At 35.9% G+C, this 22,761-nt stretch overlaps 1 protein-coding gene across 3 annotated transcripts in view; it reads right to left on the minus strand.

Moving 5' to 3' along the window:
- LOC121960152 (uncharacterized) overlaps positions 1 to 18,201 on the minus strand; it is an 88,228-nt gene extending 70,027 nt beyond the window's left edge. Inside the window, exon 1 of one of the 3 annotated variants that reach the window (XM_088070589.1) lies at positions 18,157 to 18,201. Coding sequence is in view for 2 of the 3 variants with exons in the window: in XM_088070587.1 (XP_087926713.1) it covers positions 111 to 140 (30 nt within the window). In the remaining variant the exon portion in view is untranslated. Of the gene's footprint in view, positions 1 to 110; positions 734 to 18,156 lie in introns of those variants that run through there. The other 2 variants (XM_088070587.1, XM_088070588.1) reach the window with 2 other exon arrangements.
- Between the last annotated feature and the right edge of the window lie 4,560 nt (positions 18,202 to 22,761).

Here is a 22,761-nt window from a genome sequence, read left to right on the forward strand (position 1 = left end):
GTTACTGAGCTCATTTTTTCAGCAGTAAAGTTTAAAAAGATCAACTTTATCTCACGATTCTGACACTATTTAACAGCTTCTGAGCTGTAAAATGTTTTTATAATACTCACTGCAGGGTTTGGAGAGAGAGAAGCGTTCATGATGACGGACGGACTCAAAACTAATTTCCTGACTGCAGGCTCAGACCACAGGGGGTTGTGTGTGTGTGTGTGTGTGTGTGTGTGTGTGTGTGTGTGTGGGTTGCACTACTGTGTACATGGAGATGACCCTAACTACAACCTCCCACTGACCAGAATGGACGAGCAGACGCAGAGAGAGAGAGAATGTGAGTTTGAGCTGGTTAATATCCGGCCAGAGTTTGTCTGTTTCTGTGGTTGATTGATCAGTTTACTCAACCTCTCATTTGTGTGTGTGTGTGTGTGTGTGTGTGTGTGTGTGTGTGTGTGTGTGTGTGTGTGTGTGTGTGTGTGTGTGTGTAACAGACCTAAACTTCTACACTGGGTCAATCTTATTCGCTCAAAAACAGTTGCACAACAGTCTAGATGAAAAGAAAAAAATGTTAACAAATGCAAATGCATCATTATCTAGTTAATATATAATAATAATAATAATAATAATAATAATAATAATAATAATAATAATTATTATTATTATTATTATTATTATTATTATTACTATTATCATCATCATCAATTGTTATTAAATATTAATTATTTTATATTTTGGAATTCTTTTATTTTTATTTATCTTTTTCTTTTTTTAACTTTTTTTTCTGCAAATGTTCTGGTTATTTTTCTTTTTTTTTTTGTTTTGTTTAAGAAATCAAACCAATTTGCTCAGGTTTCAAAGAGTGAAGGATCTGAATAATTCCTCCACTGGTTGTGACATCCCGTAGAATCATGGAAAATTAAAAAAGTTAATAATTTAAAAACTTTACTTTTTCATAAAAGTTAAAAAAAAGAGGCTATAACATGCCAACGTTGCCATGTTTGATAATGTTGCATCTACTATATAATTTCCTGCAAGTGCAAAAATTAATGGTTTTTAATATTCTAACTGCAACTTATACTGTATTAACTCAGTTAATACAGTATATACTGCACAATACGTTTATGCTGAATTGACACAAAAAACTATTGATAAACTAAATTTAATACATTCTTAAATCTATAATCACCATCTAAGCATCCAATATTAAGTCTTGGCCTATTACTAATTTGGGCTTTTAATGTCCAATCCCATTAAACTCAGTATAAACAAACTAACCGTGTGGGAACACAGTCATCAAGCCCAGTCAAGTCAGTGCTCGGGAATAAAAAACCTTGACTAAAGCTCAGGTTGGGCTGGCTCACAGAGTTACAGCCGTCACCCCCCCATCTGAGATGGAACAGTCCTAATTCCCACCCCAGGGTGTGTCTGGGTGGGGCCTGATGACTGTGGCAGGTCGCCAGGTCGGACACACCTTGATAAGCAGGCAGGTATGAGGAGGGCAGAGCCTCGCTGCATGTCTGCAGCTCGCTCTCCCTTTTTGTTGACTTTGTTCTCCTCAGGCCTTGTTTCTCTTTATTACACAAACAGAAAAGGTTAAATGTGACAAGATGCTGCGACAATCATTGAGTTAGCTTTTCTTAAAAGTTTAGCAGTTGTGACGCTACAATTTTAAAGGGATTATCCTTTAGGATGACAGCAGCATTTGAATATAGTATTTTCTCATCATTGTGGAGCAAAAGTCAGCAGTCAGTTGCACCAATCATTTATGAGCTTCGTCTTACGTAACGATGTTATATCCACACTGAACAATAGTTGGTTTGATCATAAAGCTGTGCGCATGTTTGGCTGCACCACAGAGACATAAGGTTCAATTTAGCCACGCTGACCAAAATACTGTTGTAGCCTGCTGTCATAGCGAACTTTCACAGTGCTTTTTGGCATACGTTTGGGATGCAAAAAGGCACCTTGCATGCACATGAAATGCCAGTGAACAGTATCAGGGAGGAACATGGCCGACCAAAACCAGTCACAGTGTTATTATAGATGGCTACAGCAGTGTCTGCATGAAACGTGGCCCTACATGCACCTTCCAGCTCCTTATATAACCTTGTTACCAGCTGCCTTTCAACCTGACGCCACCCTGTCAGCCTCGATCCACCTTTCATCATGCTAACAGGTGGATTTTGGCGTTGATATCTTGCACTGAAATCACTGTAAAAGCGGTGGTGAAGATCTATTTAGTTATTTAGTCTGGCTTTTAATCAATGTAAACCTTTTAAATCATTTTTTTTACATCAATTCTCTCATTTTCACTGTGTTTACTGGTCTATGTACTTTTTACCGTCACTTTTATATTTCAGTCATCATCAACGGACTTTGGATTATCTGATCCTAAAGTTCATTATTATTATTATTAATAATATTATTAGAAACTTTGGAATAAGAACAGGATAGATATTTGCAATTGCCCACTTACCTACTTATTTTATATGTATTTATCGACAGGCCGTATAATTTGCCTCTCCTCATCCCCCAGGGTATCTCACATTTCAAAATAATGTGCCAGGACACCTGCTATTTTACGGACTTTACGCCTACTACTATGGGGTTCGCTGTAACAAGTAACAACATATGTCTTAATTTCCTTTACCATAAAACTTTGAGCACTTTTACAGTAAACTCCTCCAGTATTTCATCAGAAATCTACCATCTATTGATAAAGTAAAATCACACTGTGACTCGAGCAGCAGCTCAGGGGAGCGTCCCATTCTTTTCAGATGAGACACTGCAGACTCTCCCTGTTTGAACAAATAACAATATGCAGTCAGGTGAGGTCGCTTCTCCGCTGGTAGGAAGTTATGACTCACTCTCATCTTTGTCATTTACATAGTCTGTCTTTACACTGTGTATCCAAACTCTCAGACGTTCAGACTATCATGTTTTGTCCATGTTTTTTCCCTCTTTTGTTTATTTTTTTAGCATATAGGAAATGCATTTATATGAAAGTTTTTTTTAAGTGCTTGACCTATTCACAATTAAAACTTTGATACAGGGCACATCAAACATTTATAAAAACTCACACAACTTTTAGTTGTGGAGTTTAGTTTGTTGCCCAAGGACACGTCAATGCATAAATTGCAGGGACCAGGAATCAAACCACCGACCATCTGATTGCTCATTGCTTTTCCCGGATAAATAAAATAAATAAATAAATAAACAAAAAGGGTTAAAAAAGGTAAATCCAAAATATCATGGATATTTGTTTCTTTTTTAAAAAATAAAATAAAAAACAAAAATAAATAAAATTACATTTAAAAACATCAGAATGCCTCATATCTGAAGACTAAACATGTTCCTATCTCATCAGATGACCTGAAATGTCATGATAACGACACAAGTCATTACTCAGCAAACACATCCATGTGTGGTGAAGTTTACCCGGGAACTCCCCTACCCAGCATGCCATGCTCATGACTCACAGCTGCGGTATGTCACCTTGTGTGCTGGTGGACTTTGATCCAGCAGCGGCTTTAAATTGGGAGTGAACAGCAGGAGACACCCTGCAGGCTCATTAACTGACCAGGAATGTTTCATCAGGAGGGAAACAGCTTCTTATGCAGCTCTGACTTCAATAACACTCAGTCAGAAATTAGATGCAATTACACAAATGTCACATCACATGCTTTTTATATAAAAACATGTGTGGCGTCACATTTTACAGTGAAGTTCAGCAATATATCAATTCAACTTTATTGAACTTTATTATAACATTATTTTTTAAAAGCTTTATTACATGAGTAGCTACTTTATTTGAGCAGTATTTTAATTAAGATTTATTGTAACAGTATTCTTTTTTACTTTATTATAACAGGGTTTTTTCTTTTACTTTATTACATGACAGAAGCTACTTTATTTAACATTTTTTGCTGTATTTTTAAATTTTATAACAGTACTTTAACTTTATTATAATGGGGTACTTTTTTTTAAACTTCATTTTAGCAGTATTTTATTTAACTTTATTATAACAATATGCATTTAACGTTATTATAACTGTACTTTATTTAACGTTATTGTAAGACAGTAGCTACTTCACTTAACTTTATTGTAACTGAATTTTGTTTTTTAATAATGTACAGTATCTCAGAGGATATTTTTAAAAAAAAAATCAAGAAATACATTGTGTATTGAAATATATTATTTTAACACTATTGCCCAGCCCTGATACACAGTCTTTTTTTAAAATATAAAAAGAAAAACACAAGTGGTAAATGTGAGTGAGTTTTTGCCAGACTTATTTGTGCATTCAAACAATCTTTGCCTCTTTGCCTCGAGCACCCTGAGGGACTTAAGACATTTCATGCAAAGGATACACGTAAAGCCCGTTAAGTCCTTTGTTTTGCAAATTTTGAGTTTTGTGACTACCAGTTTTTCTTGCAACCAAAGCATCGACAGAAAGATCGAAATCATATTTCTGCTACACAAATTATGTTCAATCTACTGTAGCAATTCTGCTAAATCCTTTTCTTCTGGGGGAAACCCTTAATTTCAGCATTCATATGCTGCCGCAGACTCCTCTCCTCTGTTTTGAGGCTTTCCACCAGATGTTCGAACCTGGCTGCAGGAATTTGCTTCCACTCAGACAAAAAAGCGTCAGTGAGGCCAAAAACACATGTTGTTCCACTTCATCCGAAAGGTGTTAGATGAGTTAAAACAGAGGCAGTTCAGGTCAGCGCTCTGTGCAAGATAGTCAAGTTGCTCCACACTAAACAGGGAAAAATAATTTCTTTATTGCAGTAACATTCCTAAAATGCATCTAGGAACATTTGAACTAAGGGGCAAAGAGCCAAAGTACAGAAAAAGGGTTGTCCAATTAGTTCTGGCCACATTTGGTGTCTTTAGAAACTTTGAGATCAGATAAAAGATAAAGATAGAAAAGATAAAGTGCAGTTTACTCGAGTTTGTACAAATGAAACCAAATGTTTGCCGTCTCTCGTTACATCACAAGAACAAGTCAGTTTGGTCCTGCAGGATCAGCTAATCCTGCTCCTAATCCAGAGTGGACTGAGCAGTGTTGTATACATGCAGCTCTCTCTCTGCAAACCAGACTATATAACACAGCAGAACCAGTTTGTCTGTACTCAATGATGCAGTGAATAACCAACATATCACCTCTCCTGTATTTGCTCTCCCCCTCTCTTTGCTCCTCCCCTGTTAATTAAAGCAGAGCTGAACCAGTTCCTCTGTATTTAACAATTAGTTAAAGATCACATCTCTCTCCACACTATCATTATCATTATTGTGTGAAACGGGACAAAACAACCAGTTTCTGCGACCAGTTTCTACAGAATATGTGTTTAATTCTCCACATCATGTGCTGTCACTCTGCATCACTTTCTAAACTGTATATTCTCTGGCATTAAAAGATGATTAGAGAATTTGTGGGAAAAAATCAATTTGGCACCAAAATGCGGCTCACAGCCAAACTTACTGAGAGTTTGATTATCAGGATTTTCATTTTTAATGCTTTTGTATAAATAGAGAAGGTAAACTGTGCCAAATAATGTGTCTACAAACACCGTAGACATGGCAGATTTACAAAATAACTGGTAAAGCAACACATTTTCAGTCCCAGCTTGTCAAATGCTGATGCTTGGTCGGTGACCTGTCTCATCAAAATATAAAGCACTACCCCGGTATCAGTTTTGGATGCTAATTTCTAGTTTCCAATTTCTTTTCAAAATAATCTTCCCATTTTCAATACAGGAAATGTACTCTTTCGGAAAATTATATGCATGCAGTCAAAATGTAAGTCAAAATGAACTTACAACATAAATAATAACCGTAAAAAAGAGAAATGTTTAAGCAATAAAAGCATGCAGTTAAATAAAAAACAAACAAACAAACAAACAAAAACATTATGGTTTGGCAGTAAATTAGCTTGACTGTTGGTGTCACAAATGACAAGGTGGGTGGGGGTCTTTTTTTTGTGTTATTTTTTAAAAAATATTTTCTTTTAAATGCATGTGTCCTTTTGTATCATTCTGTGTCCCCTCCACCCATATTGTCTCATAACGCCTCTGTTTGTCTGTGTTATACCGATGGGAGACTGACCAAGCGTGGGTTTTTGATGAGCTGAGAGTGAGACTTGGAGTTGGATAAAGTACAGTTTTTTAAAAAATTAGTTCTGGTTACATCAGTTTGTCGCCTGCACATTATGTACACTAGGCTAATTAATGGCATGCTTTCATTGCATTCAGGTTTCACCACAGGTTATTTTAGGTTTGGAAAAACATAGCGCTTGCCACCACCCAAATGCATCCCAAAACACACACACAGGTGTGCAGGGTTGGGTTTGCAACCTTCTTACAAAACTCCTCCTCAATAGTAACAATAGTCCTCACCAGACAAAGAGTAGCATCAGCCAGTCTGCTCTGATATTAGGCAGAAAGTCGAAAGAAAATCTCATATTTTAGGTTTAATTAGCTGCATAAAATTTCTATAATTCTCCAGCGCTAATATATACAAATGCCTGCAGATGGACAGACAGAAAGATGTGCAGCTAATGACGACTTTCAAACTCTTTCACTTTCTCGTCTCTCAGTTCACTTCCATAACTAGATCATCAACAAAAACAACAACAACAACAACAACATCTACTCTCCAAGCACTGCAGCCCCCACCCAGCACCCACCCAGCCTGCACCCACTCGGCCCTCCGACGAGGCTTAATGAGTAATAAGCACTGGGTGACCACAGTCTTGGAGTCAAGCCAACTTTCCCAGATGCCAAATTGAAGCCTGGAGGTACTGCATAATGCAAAACAACACTCATTAAAACTTGGGAGGAAAAAAACAAGGAGCTATAAAATGCAAAAACGCGCTAAGATGCATTTCAGGAGAAGCTCAGTGGCAGTTTTGAAATGACTGAGATGAATAATTAGGACTCTCAGGCGTCCATTAGCAGGAGAAATTACAAGATGTACAAAATGGGCTCCAAAACACACGCATGACCCTAAAATCTAAACCGTTTGGCCTGAACATTATGGCGAGGTGGGGAATGTGAGCTTTGGAAAGGCTGATGAAATGGGATGAAAGGCTTTGCAGAAACATATTGAGAGGCATTCAGATGAGTTCAGGGAGATAAAACGGCAGTTTGCAGTTAAAGTAAAGTATAAGTGTGTGTGTTTTAGAAGAAGAGATTTTAAGAACTGTAAATTTCCCGATAGAATCTACCTTCATTATAACCTATACCGCAATAGTTTTTTCTTAGTATTTTACTTGTAGATTTTGTATATCAAAAATCCTTGTCACAATATTTTGTGAAAATCAACTAAAACACATCACTATACTGGCAGACATTTAAACTTGTGTAAAATAGTAAGTCAATATTTGATACCAATTTTGATACCAAGGAAGTATTGACATTAAATTTACCTTTTAAGGCCTTTAACATGACAACAATAATTTCTTTTTTCTTAGTTTAAAGCTGAGAAAAACAGAATGATTGTAGGAAACATTAACAAAGAGAGAGCAAGAAAGAGCGGCTAGTAGCTGTTTATCAAAACTGAACAAAATGAGCTATTGATATCATTTCAAATACTCAGAATTTATATGTATCAATAAATTGATAGTTGTGACAACACTAGAACAGACTGTAACGTCAATCAAAAACTATTTTCCTTGATAATTTGATATAAGATTTCATTTGCACAAAAAAGGCAAAGACAACTAAAAGAGCTGGACGTGGATACTAAATAATTGTCACGAATGGCACGCCATATTATTAATTTATCAACTTGTTATTTCAACAAGTTTTTTTTAAAAAAGGTTCCAATTCTAGTCGTAAATCAAATATTTAAATGTTTTAATTAAACAACACAAACTGTAGGCTTGTTTCTGACTCAAAAATATGCCAGCTGAATCAGATTTGTCTGTTTAATACAAATATTTAAATATTTGCTTCTTTTTGTCTATATAGAGTTTACTGTGGGGTTCAGCGGGATGTCAGTCTGATGCTGATGTTCACGTAATACAGTAAACAAGCTGCCTGTATGAAAAACTAAGAGACAAGACATTTAAGGAGAATCAGACTGAAAATGTGGATTCCTCTCTCCTTATCTTGTTTCTGATATTGCAAAACACACATGTTGAGTGCACAGACCATTAACCCAAAATATTTCCTCCAACAGTGGTGAAACTTTGGTATTCTGTGAAGTGTAAACGTCGCACTGCCTTCAGTCTCATGGCCTGAATACTTAAATTCAAATCACCTGTAAAGGTTATATGAAGTTCCATAAATCTTTTAAGTTCAATGCATCCCAGGAGTTATTTCTGGTATACTTCTGCTTCTGATTTGTAAAAGTACACAGTGTACATCAACAACAGCTTTCTTTTGACCTTCATGGAGTTCAGTGCTTCAAAACACACTTTCAGTTCATGAAAGATCTTATCTGGGCTTTAATTAGCTACTTAAATCAGCCACAGTTACTTATTTGGAAAGGGTTGAAAGGGTTTTATAAACTTTGACTCCAATGATTTGTGCAGAATATGTGCACCTCAGTAACAGAAGATCCCCCTGAGACTTCGGTCATTCAGAGCTAATAAACTCTGAGGTCCAATCCCAATGTTAAAACATTTGGTTTCATTTGCACAGTGGCTGTCCCACTGTCAAATCATCAAGTGCATGAGGGATGTCTTTCAGACATTAGACCTTTATGCACATTTTGCATTCATCTGCACTTAATTTCACTGTAAAATAACAGATTCTCTCACATGATACTCTGCAGTAATAACACCTCCAAAACAGTCAGCTGTGGAGATTCTGGGACGTGCTAATTTGACTGATTCAAAACACTCAAAACACACATTACACATGGCAACAATTTCAAACACAAGCCGTCTTCATTTTAACTCACAAGATTCAAAGACAAAAAACTTTTACGGGACACATTTTCCCCACGAATACAACATGCTGATGTTATTAGCACAAGCCTATGGCATTTTGCATTGTATAAATTAGCATATAAATGCTAGTGGAGATATCATGAAACCAGGAACAACAGCAACATATAAAATTCGACACAATTACAAGGTAGACTGACGTTTTCTCAACAAATAAAATATGCTAACGTTTTTAACACAAGCCTATGGTGTTATACACTGTATAAATTAGCCCAGCAGCTAGCGGAGATTTAAGAGACTAAAACAGTGGATATTTCATTTCCTATAAATTCTTTACAATAAAGTGGTTTTGGAGTTTTAATAACTTTGATAATGAAGCTGCCAAAACAGGAAATATTGGTTTTTAATTTGCAGGGACTTAACATGAATGCATAATAAAATAGGAGCATCATCATGTAGAAATGAGATTGCATAGATGTCTGAATTGAGAATGGGATTAATTTATTTATTAATTTATTTATTGGATTAATCGTGCAGCCCTAGAGAGAGCCATTGTGAAACCTGTGGTCTTAGATCACATTGTGAGTCTGATGATTTTACAACTTAGTTGACTCATTTAATTAAACTGGAATTAAGTAAGACAGGACAAATAGATTATGCAAGTTGATGACGTGTCACTACTTGCATTTTTGCATACTCACATCAGTAAAGAATGCTGCTATCGTAAAGTATGTGGCCTCGAAACAAAGTATTGTCTGAGTCTGTGTGTGAAACTACTTCTAGAAAGCCAAGAGCCATGACATCAGTTCATTCAAGAGGATTATCAGAGAAAAGGTGAGTTTCTGCCAGGTACGACCGTTAACCAGATTACGACATACAATCCCTCCCTGCCTGCCTGTATCAGAAACTGATATTTGTATTACACAACACACTGATATGGACACATCATAGTTTAACGAGGAGCTGTCTTCTAAAAGGTGAGTCGACAACGTCACCATTGACATAAATGGAAATGTACAAAAAGTATGTGATGTTACCATTCCAAACAATTTTGCATGTGTTGACGTAACCATTCAAGACTCACACCCTCATTCCTCACATACTCGCCTAACACCTTCCTACTTTCCCATGATTCACTGCTGAGTTGCACTCGTTGCACTCTAAATCGCAGTCTTCTCAAATGCTTATTATTAATAATAATTACTATAATAAAACCAATATTCAGCTGCAACAAATTGTGTTTTTAGGATGTTTTTCATCATTTATCATCATTCTGAGAAGAGAAAATCATGACCCAGATAACAAATTTGATGAGTCACAGCAGGCGGCATAGTAACACTTAACTGCTGTGACGAGTGATTGAAGTCTTCATGTTAACACCTCACCGGTGAGTGACTTAAAAGACTTAAAGACTGCTAACAATTTACTCCACAGTGACACTCTCTACTGTACCTACAAATTAAAGAATAAACACTATCAGAGAGTTCATTCATGTTTCTTGCCCCACAATAAACATTTAGCACCCACTGTTATAACAAGCTGCACGCTAACTCTTAAGCATACACTGTGTTGCTCTTAATTCACTGTAATATTGAATTATGCTGCATTCACATGGAATCAGGCCAACAGTAGACAGCAAAATGGATATCATTTTAGTGTTCAAGAGCGGTAAAATTAAAACCACACACTTTAAAGATGTAATATGGGAACATCCTACTTAACAGAATTTACTGATGTTACAAAAAATGCTGTTAAAAGAGGAAAAAAATGAAAGAAACGCAATATGACGTGCAATAAATATGTGTACAGAACAACCTCCATTAAAATAATTGTGTCGACAAACAAATTGCTAAAATTATACATGAAATGTGAATAAACATGAGAAATTTGATGTATAAATGTATTCAATTAAAAAAATCACTACTGTAAACAATCTGATAATCAGAAAGAAACAGTCATCCGTGTTCAGAATAAACCACTTGACTGACGTGAGACTTGTAACACGGAGTGACTAACGAGCCACACAGAGAGGCTTTTTTAGAGCATTATGGGAACTTTCTCCTGCTCTACATAAATCCCATTGCATTAATGATTGATGGGCACCAGATGCCACCTCGGGGTGTTCCTCATACCAGACGACTTGACATTTGTGTGATAATAGCAATGAATGCGGCACACAATAGACGGCTTGTTCCGTGAAACTTTGGGGCGGCAGAGTCTAAATACTTGCGCTGTTTTATAGAGTCACGCTCATGTTCCTGCCTCACGACTTTGAACTGAGAGCGAAAAATATGGACAGAAGAAGTGAAACACGCTCACCCACAACATGCCACGCCCACAACTACCATTTTTGGTCAGCGTCAAACAGGAATGGTCTATATTTGGGTACATTTTTGTATAATATGAAGCATTACTGACCTCTGCGTCCATTAGAGCAGCTGGTTATGATAAAACATTTATATTATTTTGCCAGTTAAGGATTTAGATCACCCAAGGGACTGTTGGTTATTTATGAGGGAGCTTTGGGGGATGGTGCAGAGACCTGGAGCACCGTCATGACCTAAGTAAATTGATGCAATACCATAAAAACAAAAAAGGAGCATCACAAAGGCAACAAACAACTTGGTAAGAAGTTCCAAAAATGAATCTAGAAAATGTCTGGGGAATAAAATAAATAATACAGTCAATAAATAAATAAAATAAAATTAACATATCTTTAAATAATTATCATAAATACATATTTAAAATTATGTTAGAGAATTATTATAATTTTTTAAACATTTTTTTCAAGTCTTGCCTTCTTTTACTTTCTGTTTTGTTATTTTCTTGTACTTTTGACTAATTTCTTGTTAATTTTTGGGGTCATTCCTTCTTTTATTTCAAAAGAAATCAATCCAATTAGTTTAAAAGGCTCAATCGTTAATTTCAGATTTTACATGAAAGTGGAACATGTAAGTATCTTTATGCAATTTTTAAAATTCTTTCTCAGGTTGAGTTTTGTTACTGAGCTCCACAAACAGCAGATCTAATGATTTTCGCAGTGCTGCATGCCTCGGACGGGATGTGTGTGATCACTTCTGCAAACACGAAAGGATGGGAATGAAGAGAATGAAGACAAACAGACCTACTTTTCTGCTCCTTACAGCTCACAAACAGACAACACCCTGAAGAAGAACTCATCACACAGCAATAGCTGCACACCGCAACATTATGCAAACTTGTCTTTGTGTCATTGAGAGAACGGTGACCTGGATAATATCGACAGATCAGACGAAGCATTCATATTGAAATTATCTGAAAAATGTTCACTGTCAAGATTTTTACATAACTTTACCTCTGCAGATGATTAAGGCTTGAATAACAAGTTTAGTCTGCACAGATTAAGATGGGCTCCAGGTGCATTTAACCCTTTGAGACCTGAGCAAATTGGCTTTTCCTTCAGAAAATTGTGAAGAACACAATGAGCTATTTCACAAGAAAATCCCCCCCAAAATTAGCAAGAAATTAGTACCTAAAAACAAATAAACACAAAAGGTCTAAACAAAAATAAATGAGAAAATTACCATAACAAAGTGAGAAAAAAATATCTTTTTTTATTTTGTTTTTGTATGACATAATTTTAAATATGCAATTCTAAGAAAATAATAAGAAAATAAAAAGAGTTTTCTGGATTTCTTTTACTTTATTTGGATAATATCTAATAATCTGCCCACAGTCACCTTTTACTGTTTTTTTATTTGACTTTTATTTATTATTACTATTATTATTACTATTATTAATAATTTATTTATTTATTTATTTTCAACTTTCCAAATATTAATTTGCAAGCCCTTTTCCTATATTTTCAAAAGTAATTAAACCAGTTTTCCCTCGTTTCTGGGGTTTAAATGTCTGTGAAAGGCGTCTAAACGTAGCGCAACAAAACTGATGTCGATCCAGGTTGTAAAGGGTTAAGAAATGTTTGAGTTGTTCAGAAAACAGGCAGCGTCTCCTCAAAGTTTCAGGGTGTTGTAGCCAAGCCTGAGCTCATCATTCTACTTTTATGACATAGCTAAATGCGAAGGTAATGGAGGTTTCGGTGAATGGGAGTGCACACCGAGACACACACACAAACACACACACACACACACACACACACACACACACACACACACACACACACACACACACACAGACACACAGACACACAGGTATCTGCAGGAGGGGGCGCCAGCTTTCTAAAAACAATGACATCATCTACAATCTCAATACTTAAGTCTCTCTTGTTCATACACAAAACACAAGGACCCTGTGTTATCATGGGCGGTTCGTAAAACAATGGGCCCCTGATATGTTAAGGGCCCCACCACCTCTCCTCCATGGGAGCGAGACACACAGTTTTGCATCTCTTTGTAGGCATTATGCATCTTTTTGTTGGTTTGTGTGACTTTTTGTGGTCAAATTCTGTCTCTTTGTGTTTCTTTGGTGTTGTTTTGTCATTTGTTGCATCTCCATGACATAATTTTGTGTGTGTTTTTTTGTTATTTGTGTTCCTTTGTAGTCATTTTGTGCCTCTTTGAATTTGTTTTGTGTGTCTTTGTGTTTTCTTTGTGTTGTTTTGTAGTCAGATGGGTCTCACTGAAGTAAATTTGTGCATTTTTTGTGTTTTTTGTGTCGCTTTATAGTCATTTTGTGTCTTTGTGGTTGTTTTGTGTATCTTTTTAGTTTTTTGTATTTCTTTGTTATTTTGTTGTCTGTTCAGTCTCTTTGATGTAATATACAAATAAAATACTATTTTTGTTCCTTTACCATTTCTTTTTTCTTTTAATTTGAGTAATTTTCTTGTAAGTTCACTAATTTCTTGCTAAGTTGCTCATTGCCTTTTTCTACTTTTGAAAGAAATCAAGCCGATTTGCTCACGTTTCAAAGGGTTGATGAATTAAATTCTGAAAACAAAACGCTAAATGAACTTGCATTTGTATAATGCATTGCTTCTCTTTCGACCACCAGGTCGCCACACACAAGGTGCCACCTGCTGCTCAGTTAAACATTCACAAGCCCTCCCTGCTCTTCCTCCTGCTCGGAAACTCTAAAGGCTATTGTGACTGACGAGTGCAACCATTCCTGGCAGATTTATGTGTCAGCACTTAGTTTGCCAGCTACAGTGAGTTAGTTCACCAAATAGACTTACGAGGAATCGCTTTGTCACCAAGCCTTGAAAACTGCATCACCATGTATGGTATCAAAACAAGAACTGATTTGGTCGCAGTACTTAGAGCAGAAAAACAGAGATAAAGAGAAGGAATATTGAGGCAAAAAATAGAAAACAGCCATAAGTAGAGAGTCAGAGATGCTAAATACTGATATTAAGTCTGGGTTTCAGCATTCCTAAACCAGGGGAAACATAAACATGCATGACTGACTCCTGTGTTTGCTTTACAAGTCAGTGAGACATCAGCATCACAACAATGTTTTAAATGCAGGACGACTGCACAGGACCAGTCCAATAACCTGACACACACGTCCAAACATCTATTTAACTTCATCATTTACTTCGCTTTAATATGTCAGGAGAAGGAAGGAAACACAGTTGGGATTTTGACGTGTCGCTATTTCTGGACTCCTTCTTGGCAAGTGTGTGTGGACAGTGAGTAAGGTGATAGAGACAGAGATGTGGGTGTGTGCTGAGCAAAACTATGAGAGAGAATTGTTTTCTTGTTGGTCTGGTTGGTTAAGTGTTTGGAGCGGAGTCAAGGGAAAGAATGTAGTCCCATTAAAACACATTAAAGAGATGGAGAGAGAAAGAGAGAGAGGGGGAGGGAGGTCAGTGTGAGAGAGCTGGATGTTTTATATGATCCACTGTCATGTTAAATTTTGATTTTCTGTTCAGAAAGTCATCGTCTTCTGAAGATAAAGATTTAATTTGAAAGAGTGGCAAGAGGGACGGACGTAATAACCAAAGGGGGTGAATGTGGTGTGAAGAAATCAACAGAAAGTGGGTAAGAGTGATTAGGGGAAAGTGAAAGAGGGGAATGAAAAAGAAAAACCAATGCAGAGTAAAAAAAAGAAGTTTTGCTTTACATTATATAATTACACGTCTTCCTCAGGGTGCAGGTTTAATTACTGCCACAGTCCAACCTCTTTTAAACAGGTAAGTATTGCCAGGTGCACACATTAAGTACAACCAATCACTCATCCTTTCAAGTTCAAAGAGCAGATGTCAAGAGAGGTGTGGCTTTACAAAATGCCCAAAAACAAAATGATAAACTACTTTGTAGAGTTTGTGTGAAATTTTGCCATAATTAGCATATGAATTCTTGAGTTATGGCCAAAAACATGTTTTGTGAAGCCTTTGTCATCAAAATCTAAATAGTTCATCCTTAAGTCTAAGTGGACGTTTGTGCCAGATTGGGAGAAATTCCCTAAAGGTGTTCTTGAGATATTGTGCTCATGAGAATGAGATAAACAAAAGGTCACAGTGACCTTTGACCAACAAAATGTAATCAGTTCATTACACGTTTGTGCTGAATTTGAAGAAAATTCCAAAAAATGTCCTGGACATATAGGGATCATAATAATGAGATGGTTGCAAGGAAACAGTAACCTTGACTTTTCATCTTTGCCTGCTAAAATCTAATCAGTTCATCCTTCAGTCTAAGTGGACGTTTGTGCCAAATTTGAAGAATCTCTTGAGATAATGCATTCACAAAAATGGGCCGAATGCTAAAACTTGAAAACATAATGCTATGATTGTCACCGGAGAAGAGGCATAAAACCATGAACTAAAGAAAATTAAAAGTTATATAGTGTACATAAGTGTAGATATTTAGATATTAGATATTTAAAAAAGGGGGAAAGGGGTAAAATGAACAAATAAAAGAAGTAAAATCTTGTCACATGTCACTATTTAGGCCTCCTGGTTAGTGGGAAAAAATGAAAAAGAGGAAAGTAAAGAAAAAAGAGGCACAACAGAGGAGAATCTGAGACACGATAGACTAAGAAGAGGAGGAGAAAGTAAGAAAAATATTGGGAAATAAAGACAATTAGAGCAGAAAAAGATTGAAAGAAAGATAAAGAGGAGGAATACAGAAAGAGACAAACAGAAAAGTGCCAAAGGCGGAGAGTCAGAGATGCCAGCCGCTGATATTAAGTCTAGGTTTCAGCATTCCTCACCCAGGAAAAACACTTAAACATGCATGACTGACTCCTCAGTTTGTTTTAGAAGTCAGTGAGACATCAGCATCACAACAGCATTTTACATGCAGAATGCAGGACGTCTGCACAGGACCAGTCCAATAACCTGACACACGACCGCAAAGTCTATTTACCTGCTTTTCATTTACACTGTTTATCTGCTAACACAACAACAAAAGGCCAACATTTTCTCACATAAACATTTTGGAGAACGTTAAAAATCACTAGTGGGTAAACAAAAACAGCGCTCATGTCAAGGCAGTGTTACTTTATAATTATTTACTCAATTATTTTACTCACAAAACTAGAGGAGGGTGAAAAAAGTTCACTCAAACTTTAGCTCCAGTTTGGTCGCCACCAACTCCCAGCACAAATGTTTGTTTTTCTTACCCACTACGTTTCACTTTTGTTTCTAAATGCATTGTAAAATTAAAATGATAAGCTAAAAGAGGCTACAATTTATTTGTTAAAAACATAATTTGAAATAAAAAATGATAAAGATTATAAATAAATAAAATAAAATATAAAATAATTAATTAATTAAATAAATAATTAATCCATGAAATTAAATAAAAATTAATTAATTAAATTCATACATGAATTAATAAATAAAATAAAATAAAATAAAATAAAATAAAATAAAATAATTAATTAATTAATTTGAATAAATAAAAAGTTGTTTGATTTTGTACGACACACTAAAACCATGTCACAGTTTGTATTTGACCAGAGAACAACTGTATCAAACGGTACAACAGAACGCAAACATACACTCAACAATTACCTAACTCATTGTTTCTTCCAAACAAGGCTATAACCCTGTCATGGTTAAAGGTCCAGTGTATGTAAACGTGGTCGAGTCGGGGAGTGTTATTGTTATTATTGTTGTCATTAATTAACTCCTAGCTGACACTGGGGCTCCGTGTGGAGCCGGCATAAGTGACATTACCGCCGCACGCCCATCTGAAATATAGATAAGGTCTCCTCCTCCGTCTTATCGGAGCACAGTGCAGAGTACAGACAGACTCGCCCTTCCACTGAGAACAGTGGCACCATGAGAGAGAAAATAAAAATATTTCATAATCAACATGACAAACTAGTTTCATTGTCAGCTGGTGTCTGATTGCCAAAAGTTCGGTCCTGAACAGATTTTCTGTTTCAGTTTCAATCAGATGTAAAGATAAAGTTATAACAGCATCACCTGAGACAACAATAGCAAGACAATAATATAAATCATATTTTTATGGTATGGTTTATGGTAAGCTACCAAATGTTTAATTTGTCTTTGCAATGTTGAAAATTTATATAATAAAAAAATCTATTCATTGTGTATAAATACAATATTTACAGACCAAAAAAAGTCATTATATTTTGCTGTAATGATTTTTCCCCTATATGTGCATTTGTACCCTCAAATAAACAGATGACAGCAGGAAAGGACTTTGACAACATTAAAGATGCGTACATCATAAATGGCTGCAGAAAAGGCACAAACTGGTGGATTAAAAATCACCAGAATTAAGAAAATATTGTGCTTGATACTGCTGGAGGACCCCTATAACCACCAAGAACTTGAAATCTGAGTAAATTAATTTGATTTCTTTCAAAAACATGGGGAAAAAAGTCAGGACTTTGAAAGGACTTTGAAAATAATGTCACGTACCAGACATGAAAAATAATTTTTTTAAAAAGCTAAGAATAAATGTCCAGAAAACTATGTTCATTATTATCATAATTATATATTTTAAATTATTAGAAAGATTTTTTTAAAGACTTTTTTCGGTAGTTTTTTCTTTGTCTGCTTGTTTTACTTTCCTGTTTGTTTGGATTTTTTTTTTTTTTTTGTGAATTTTTAGGTAATTTTTTTTTTTACAAATTTCTTGCCAGTTTCTTGGTTTCAAACTGTTTCCCAGGTGTCCAGTCTGCCGCTGCCCTCCAAAACCACTACAAGCAACTTTTCAACAACAACCAGCTGAACTCTGAACGAAAGTTAAAGAAAGCAGAACAAACGTGTTTCTGAGCCGATGACAACAACTTCACCGAAAGCCGCTCGTGTTAAACTCCAACAGGTAAATCATTCACCGGCCTCTTACCTGCTGACGCTCCCTCTGCGCTGCTCTGCTGCCGACTGACAGGCTGCTCTGTCTGCCTGACAGGAGTTTGCCTTGTGGGTGGGTCCAGGGTTACACCTGCAGCTCACCGGAGGCGTGCGTAACGGAGGCGCGCGCACGCACCACGCCACCGACGCGCACAGAATAGCTGTCGCTTCACCTGGGTGGCCGCCTGTTGAACAGGAGGGAAGAAAGGAGGGAAATGTGATGTGGGTGAAAAAAAAAAAAAAATTAAGACTCAGGCGGAAGTTCACAGAGAAAGTTTTTTAAGGAGCATGCGAATCTCGCTCTCTCTCTCTCTCTCTTGTCCATTTTTGGAGATTTAGTGCACCAGTCTCTCATCGAAATGAAACTATTCTAACTCTTTCAGGAATGTTCTCCTCCCTTGGGGCCTGTTTGGTTTCCCTCTCTGATGTCACTGTCACTTTTATTGAAAAAATGAAGCTGAAAATCTATCTATCTATCTATCTATCTATCTATCTATCTATCCAGGTTTAATTTCAGCACTGGGTATGGAGGACTGAAATTGACACAATAAATAAAGGTGTCAATGAATAAATTAAAATGCCAGAAATTACAATATTTATTCAATTTTCCATTTTATTTATCAATTTATTCATTTTCATATTTACTTGCTTACTTATTTATGTATTATTTTTCACTTTGCACATTATTTTCCCTATTTATTCAATTTCCCATTTTATTTTCAGTTCACGTATTTATTCATTTTTTAATTAATTAATTTAATTAATTATTTATGCATTTATTTATGCATCCTTCCTTTTCCTCCTACACTTCCACTTGAGCGTTAAATCCTTTATTTTCTGCATTCGGGTAAATTTTTCTGCACCAATTTCCAATTTTGCTTCACCACTTAAGCAAATACTTTTCTCACAAATTTCAGTTCTCATAAGACTTTTTTTGTACATAGTAGTCTTTCTCTGCCTATATTTCTAATTCTCTTCTTGTTTTCCGTGTTTGGGACTTTTATAGGCCCCTAACCTCCACAGTGCTCCCGTGAGGTCGGGACTTTATGAAGACCCAAAGCAGGAGGCATCCAAGAGTCACAGCTCCAAAAACATAATTACAGCGAGGCATAACGCCAAATGAGAGTGAATCTGGAGCTGGCTTTAACCTTCGCATGTTTACAAAGAGTATTTCCTGCATAGTGAAAGGTGAGCGGACAGACACTTTTGACCTTCAGCGGATAAATGTGAAAAATGTGTCAAACTCAGCAGGTATACATCACTCTGCAACAGGGACGCTCAAACATCAAAGTGAAGTAACAATAAGCCAAACACAGTTTTCAAGGAAAGAGGTTAAAGGGTCATTTTGTAAACAATGCTGTCATTATTTGTTAAGAGAAAGTTTGTGGCGATATCTTAAGACATAAATCTAAACTTTTTTATTGTTATTTTTAATGTGTTTATTTTGTCTTTCTAATACATGAATGAAACATTATTATTATTATTATTATTATTATTATTATTATTCTTTTTGTTGTTATTTATTTTAGTTTTTTAAAATTTAGATCATTTTATTTTAGGTTTTTTTATTTTGAATATTTTTTATTTTATTTTATTTTATTTTTATTTAATTTTTTTACTTTCTTTATTTGACTGTGTAGACAGGGTTGAGGGAGGTTGTGAAGAGTGGGCTTGGGTGGGTCGAGGAAAGTGGACATAATTTTCTGATGAACTGTGATCTCATAGTTTATTTCTGTTAAATTAAAAATAGGAAAAAAAAAAGAAAATTCTTAACTTTAACCACAGTAGGGTGACGTTTTTTCCTCGACAGCAGACCACAGACCGACTTTCCAGCAGTCTGAACACGCTGTGGCTCGGCTGCAGATAAACTGACCGCCGTGCTGTCAGTGAGGTTTGGAGTCTCGTGTTAGTGGACCGAGTGTTGGTTAAACAGCCGCTGGTTGCCATAGGTGTCAGACTGAACGCAGAGCTGCTTTGTGTTAGGCAACACTGACGACCACGCCTCACATTCCTCTGTGCTGGAGCTGAGAACACACCCATTCAGCCGCTTACACTATAGACACACACACACACACACACACACACAGCACTGAGTAACCTCTGATTCGTATCTTTTGTTGAGACAAACCTGTTGTTGAAAATACTTTAAACACATTTGAATAGAATTAAACTATTGTGTCTGTTTGTTAATTTTAGTGTCAGGTTGCAGGCAGGTCACACTTTTGGAAATCTTTGTCTCATTTGTACGTGATTAAGTGTCGCACGTGGCCCTTTATCATGTGCAAACGAATGCACACGCCTGTGAGCTTGACCGGTGTGGACTGGGAGAAGCAGCCATAATTTTGTAAAACTGTCAGGTTTAAGGTTAACGGTTATGTAATAACAATAAAAATTTAAAAAAAAGAAACGATTAGTCAATTATCACAATAGATACCAGTTCATCTTCATTTGATTGACTAATCACTGCAGCTGTAGTTGGCTTTATCAAACTTTACTGATATTCAAAGCTTAAATAAATAAAACACAACGGCCAAGTCAACAGAGAGAAAAAATTGGCATTCTACGTTTCCGCAAACTACAAATTATTTTTCATACAAATAGTTGCCAGCTGCAGATCGCTCTTTAAGACCAACAAACAACCAAAACTGTTTTTCCAGCGAAATTCTTTGATGCATCATTATTTTTGCCAGCAGCTTTTGTTCGGGACGAGACGCAGTTTTTCCAATAACTTTTTTAGTAATGCGACATTTTTCCAGTGGCTTTTATAGTGACATGTCGTTGTTTTTCCAGCAGCTTTTCAGGACCAAAAGGCGGTTGTTTTCACAGATATATTGCTGCTTTTCTAACAGGACTGTGGCCATCAGTTCAGGGTATTTAAAGCCAAAATCTTTTCCCAACCATAACCAAGTGGTTTTTGTGCCTAAACTTAACCGCACGTTAACTACAGTGTTTTTAAATTTCAACATATCTGCTACAAACAAATGTGCAAATGTTACGTAACTGTGGTTTGCAGAAACATCAACTCTTACTGTCAGTAATCATAAGAGTTTGTGTTGACTTCTTTCAGAAATCTGTTTAATAATTTGATTAATAATAATCAAATAAAACTCTAATAATAATTTAATGAATTAAGATAATTTTGAATTTATTTATTTTTATTGATGTGGGGACATTTTTCAATTTTAAATGTTTTATTTTTATTATTTACAGACCACTGTAGACCACCTTTATTATTCATTTAATAGTAACATTAATGTTAAAATACTACTACTACTACTGCTACTACTACCAATAATAACAATAACAACAACAACAACAACAACAACAACAACAACAATAATAATAATAATAATAATATGTTTTCGTTTTCAATTAATTAATAAATCCATCTGTTGTTTTTTTTTAATTATTTGTTCTGTATCACAAATACATTGTCTTTGGGTTCACTGTCAGGTTGGAAAATAAACTGAAGTATCCTTTTTGCAGTCTGTAAAAACAAACTTGGCGTCACTGACCGGCTGATGTGTCAGTGATAAAAAAAGTCTTGCTGTCTATGAAAAAAAAAAGGGAAAGCTGTGTGTTAAAGAGCTGATTTCATAATCTCACACTCATTTCTCTTCAGTGGATGTGAGTCACGCAGCAGGGAGCCGTACATGTGGGGTTGTGTCACCTGGCTGTTCAGGGTGTGACTGCAGCTTAAGAAACACGCTGCCGATGGGAGCGTCTCAGTGAGGCAACGTTTCCTCACACACCAGTAACTCACACTCCTGCGATAACTTACAATAAGTTTCACAAGTCGACTGTAGTGATGTGCTTCCTCAGCTATGTAGTTATAAACTGATACGTCAGAATTATTGCCATAGCTTTTCTGCAGAGAGAGCTGAGGATGCTGACATGTGAGAAAACAAAGCTCAGTTCAGACTGAGGATTTTAACCCTTTGAAACCTGGTTTGGCAACAGTTTTCTTGTGCTGCAGATGCGTTTCACAAGCTATTAAAGTTCTGAAATGTGAGCAAATGGGTTTCATTTCTTTAAAAAGCACAGGGAAAAAAGGCATCAGCAATTTGGCAAGAAATGTCCCACAAAATGCAAGAAATGCGACTTAGACGGAAAATTAGAAAGAGGGATAAAGCATTATTTAAATATATATATATAGGGGAAATATTATTATTTTACATTTAAAATGATCATACAGAAAGAATTTATTTTTAAAAAATCATTTCATTTTTTCAGGTCATTCTTTTGTTTATTTTCATCAATCTCTCTTTTTTTAATTTCTGCATTTTCTAGTTTTTTTGTTTTTTTTTTTATTTGTAATTTTTTACTTATTTTCTTGCTCATTTTTGGGTCATTTCTTGACAAGTTGCTCATTACAAATCCCTCAGTTTTCAAAGGGTTAACTGCCCAGATTAGTTCTTTAATCCAGTCTCGACCCACCAGCTGCAATTATCTACTATTTTTTTTTGTTTTTTGCTTAACTTGTTGGTCCTCCTGGGATTTAAATCATGTCCAGAGCAATGTCCTTGTATTCCAAAATTAATTATTTTTTGTTTGTTTGTTGGTTTTTGTTTTTCTTCGCAGGAAGAGCTGCTTGTTTTTC

The sequence above is a fragment of the Plectropomus leopardus genome, chromosome 20 (assembly GCF_026936395.1).
Source record: "Plectropomus leopardus strain MGB_pleo_1.0 chromosome 20, ASM2693639v1, whole genome shotgun sequence".
Taxonomy (NCBI): domain Eukaryota; kingdom Metazoa; phylum Chordata; class Actinopteri; order Perciformes; family Serranidae; genus Plectropomus; species Plectropomus leopardus.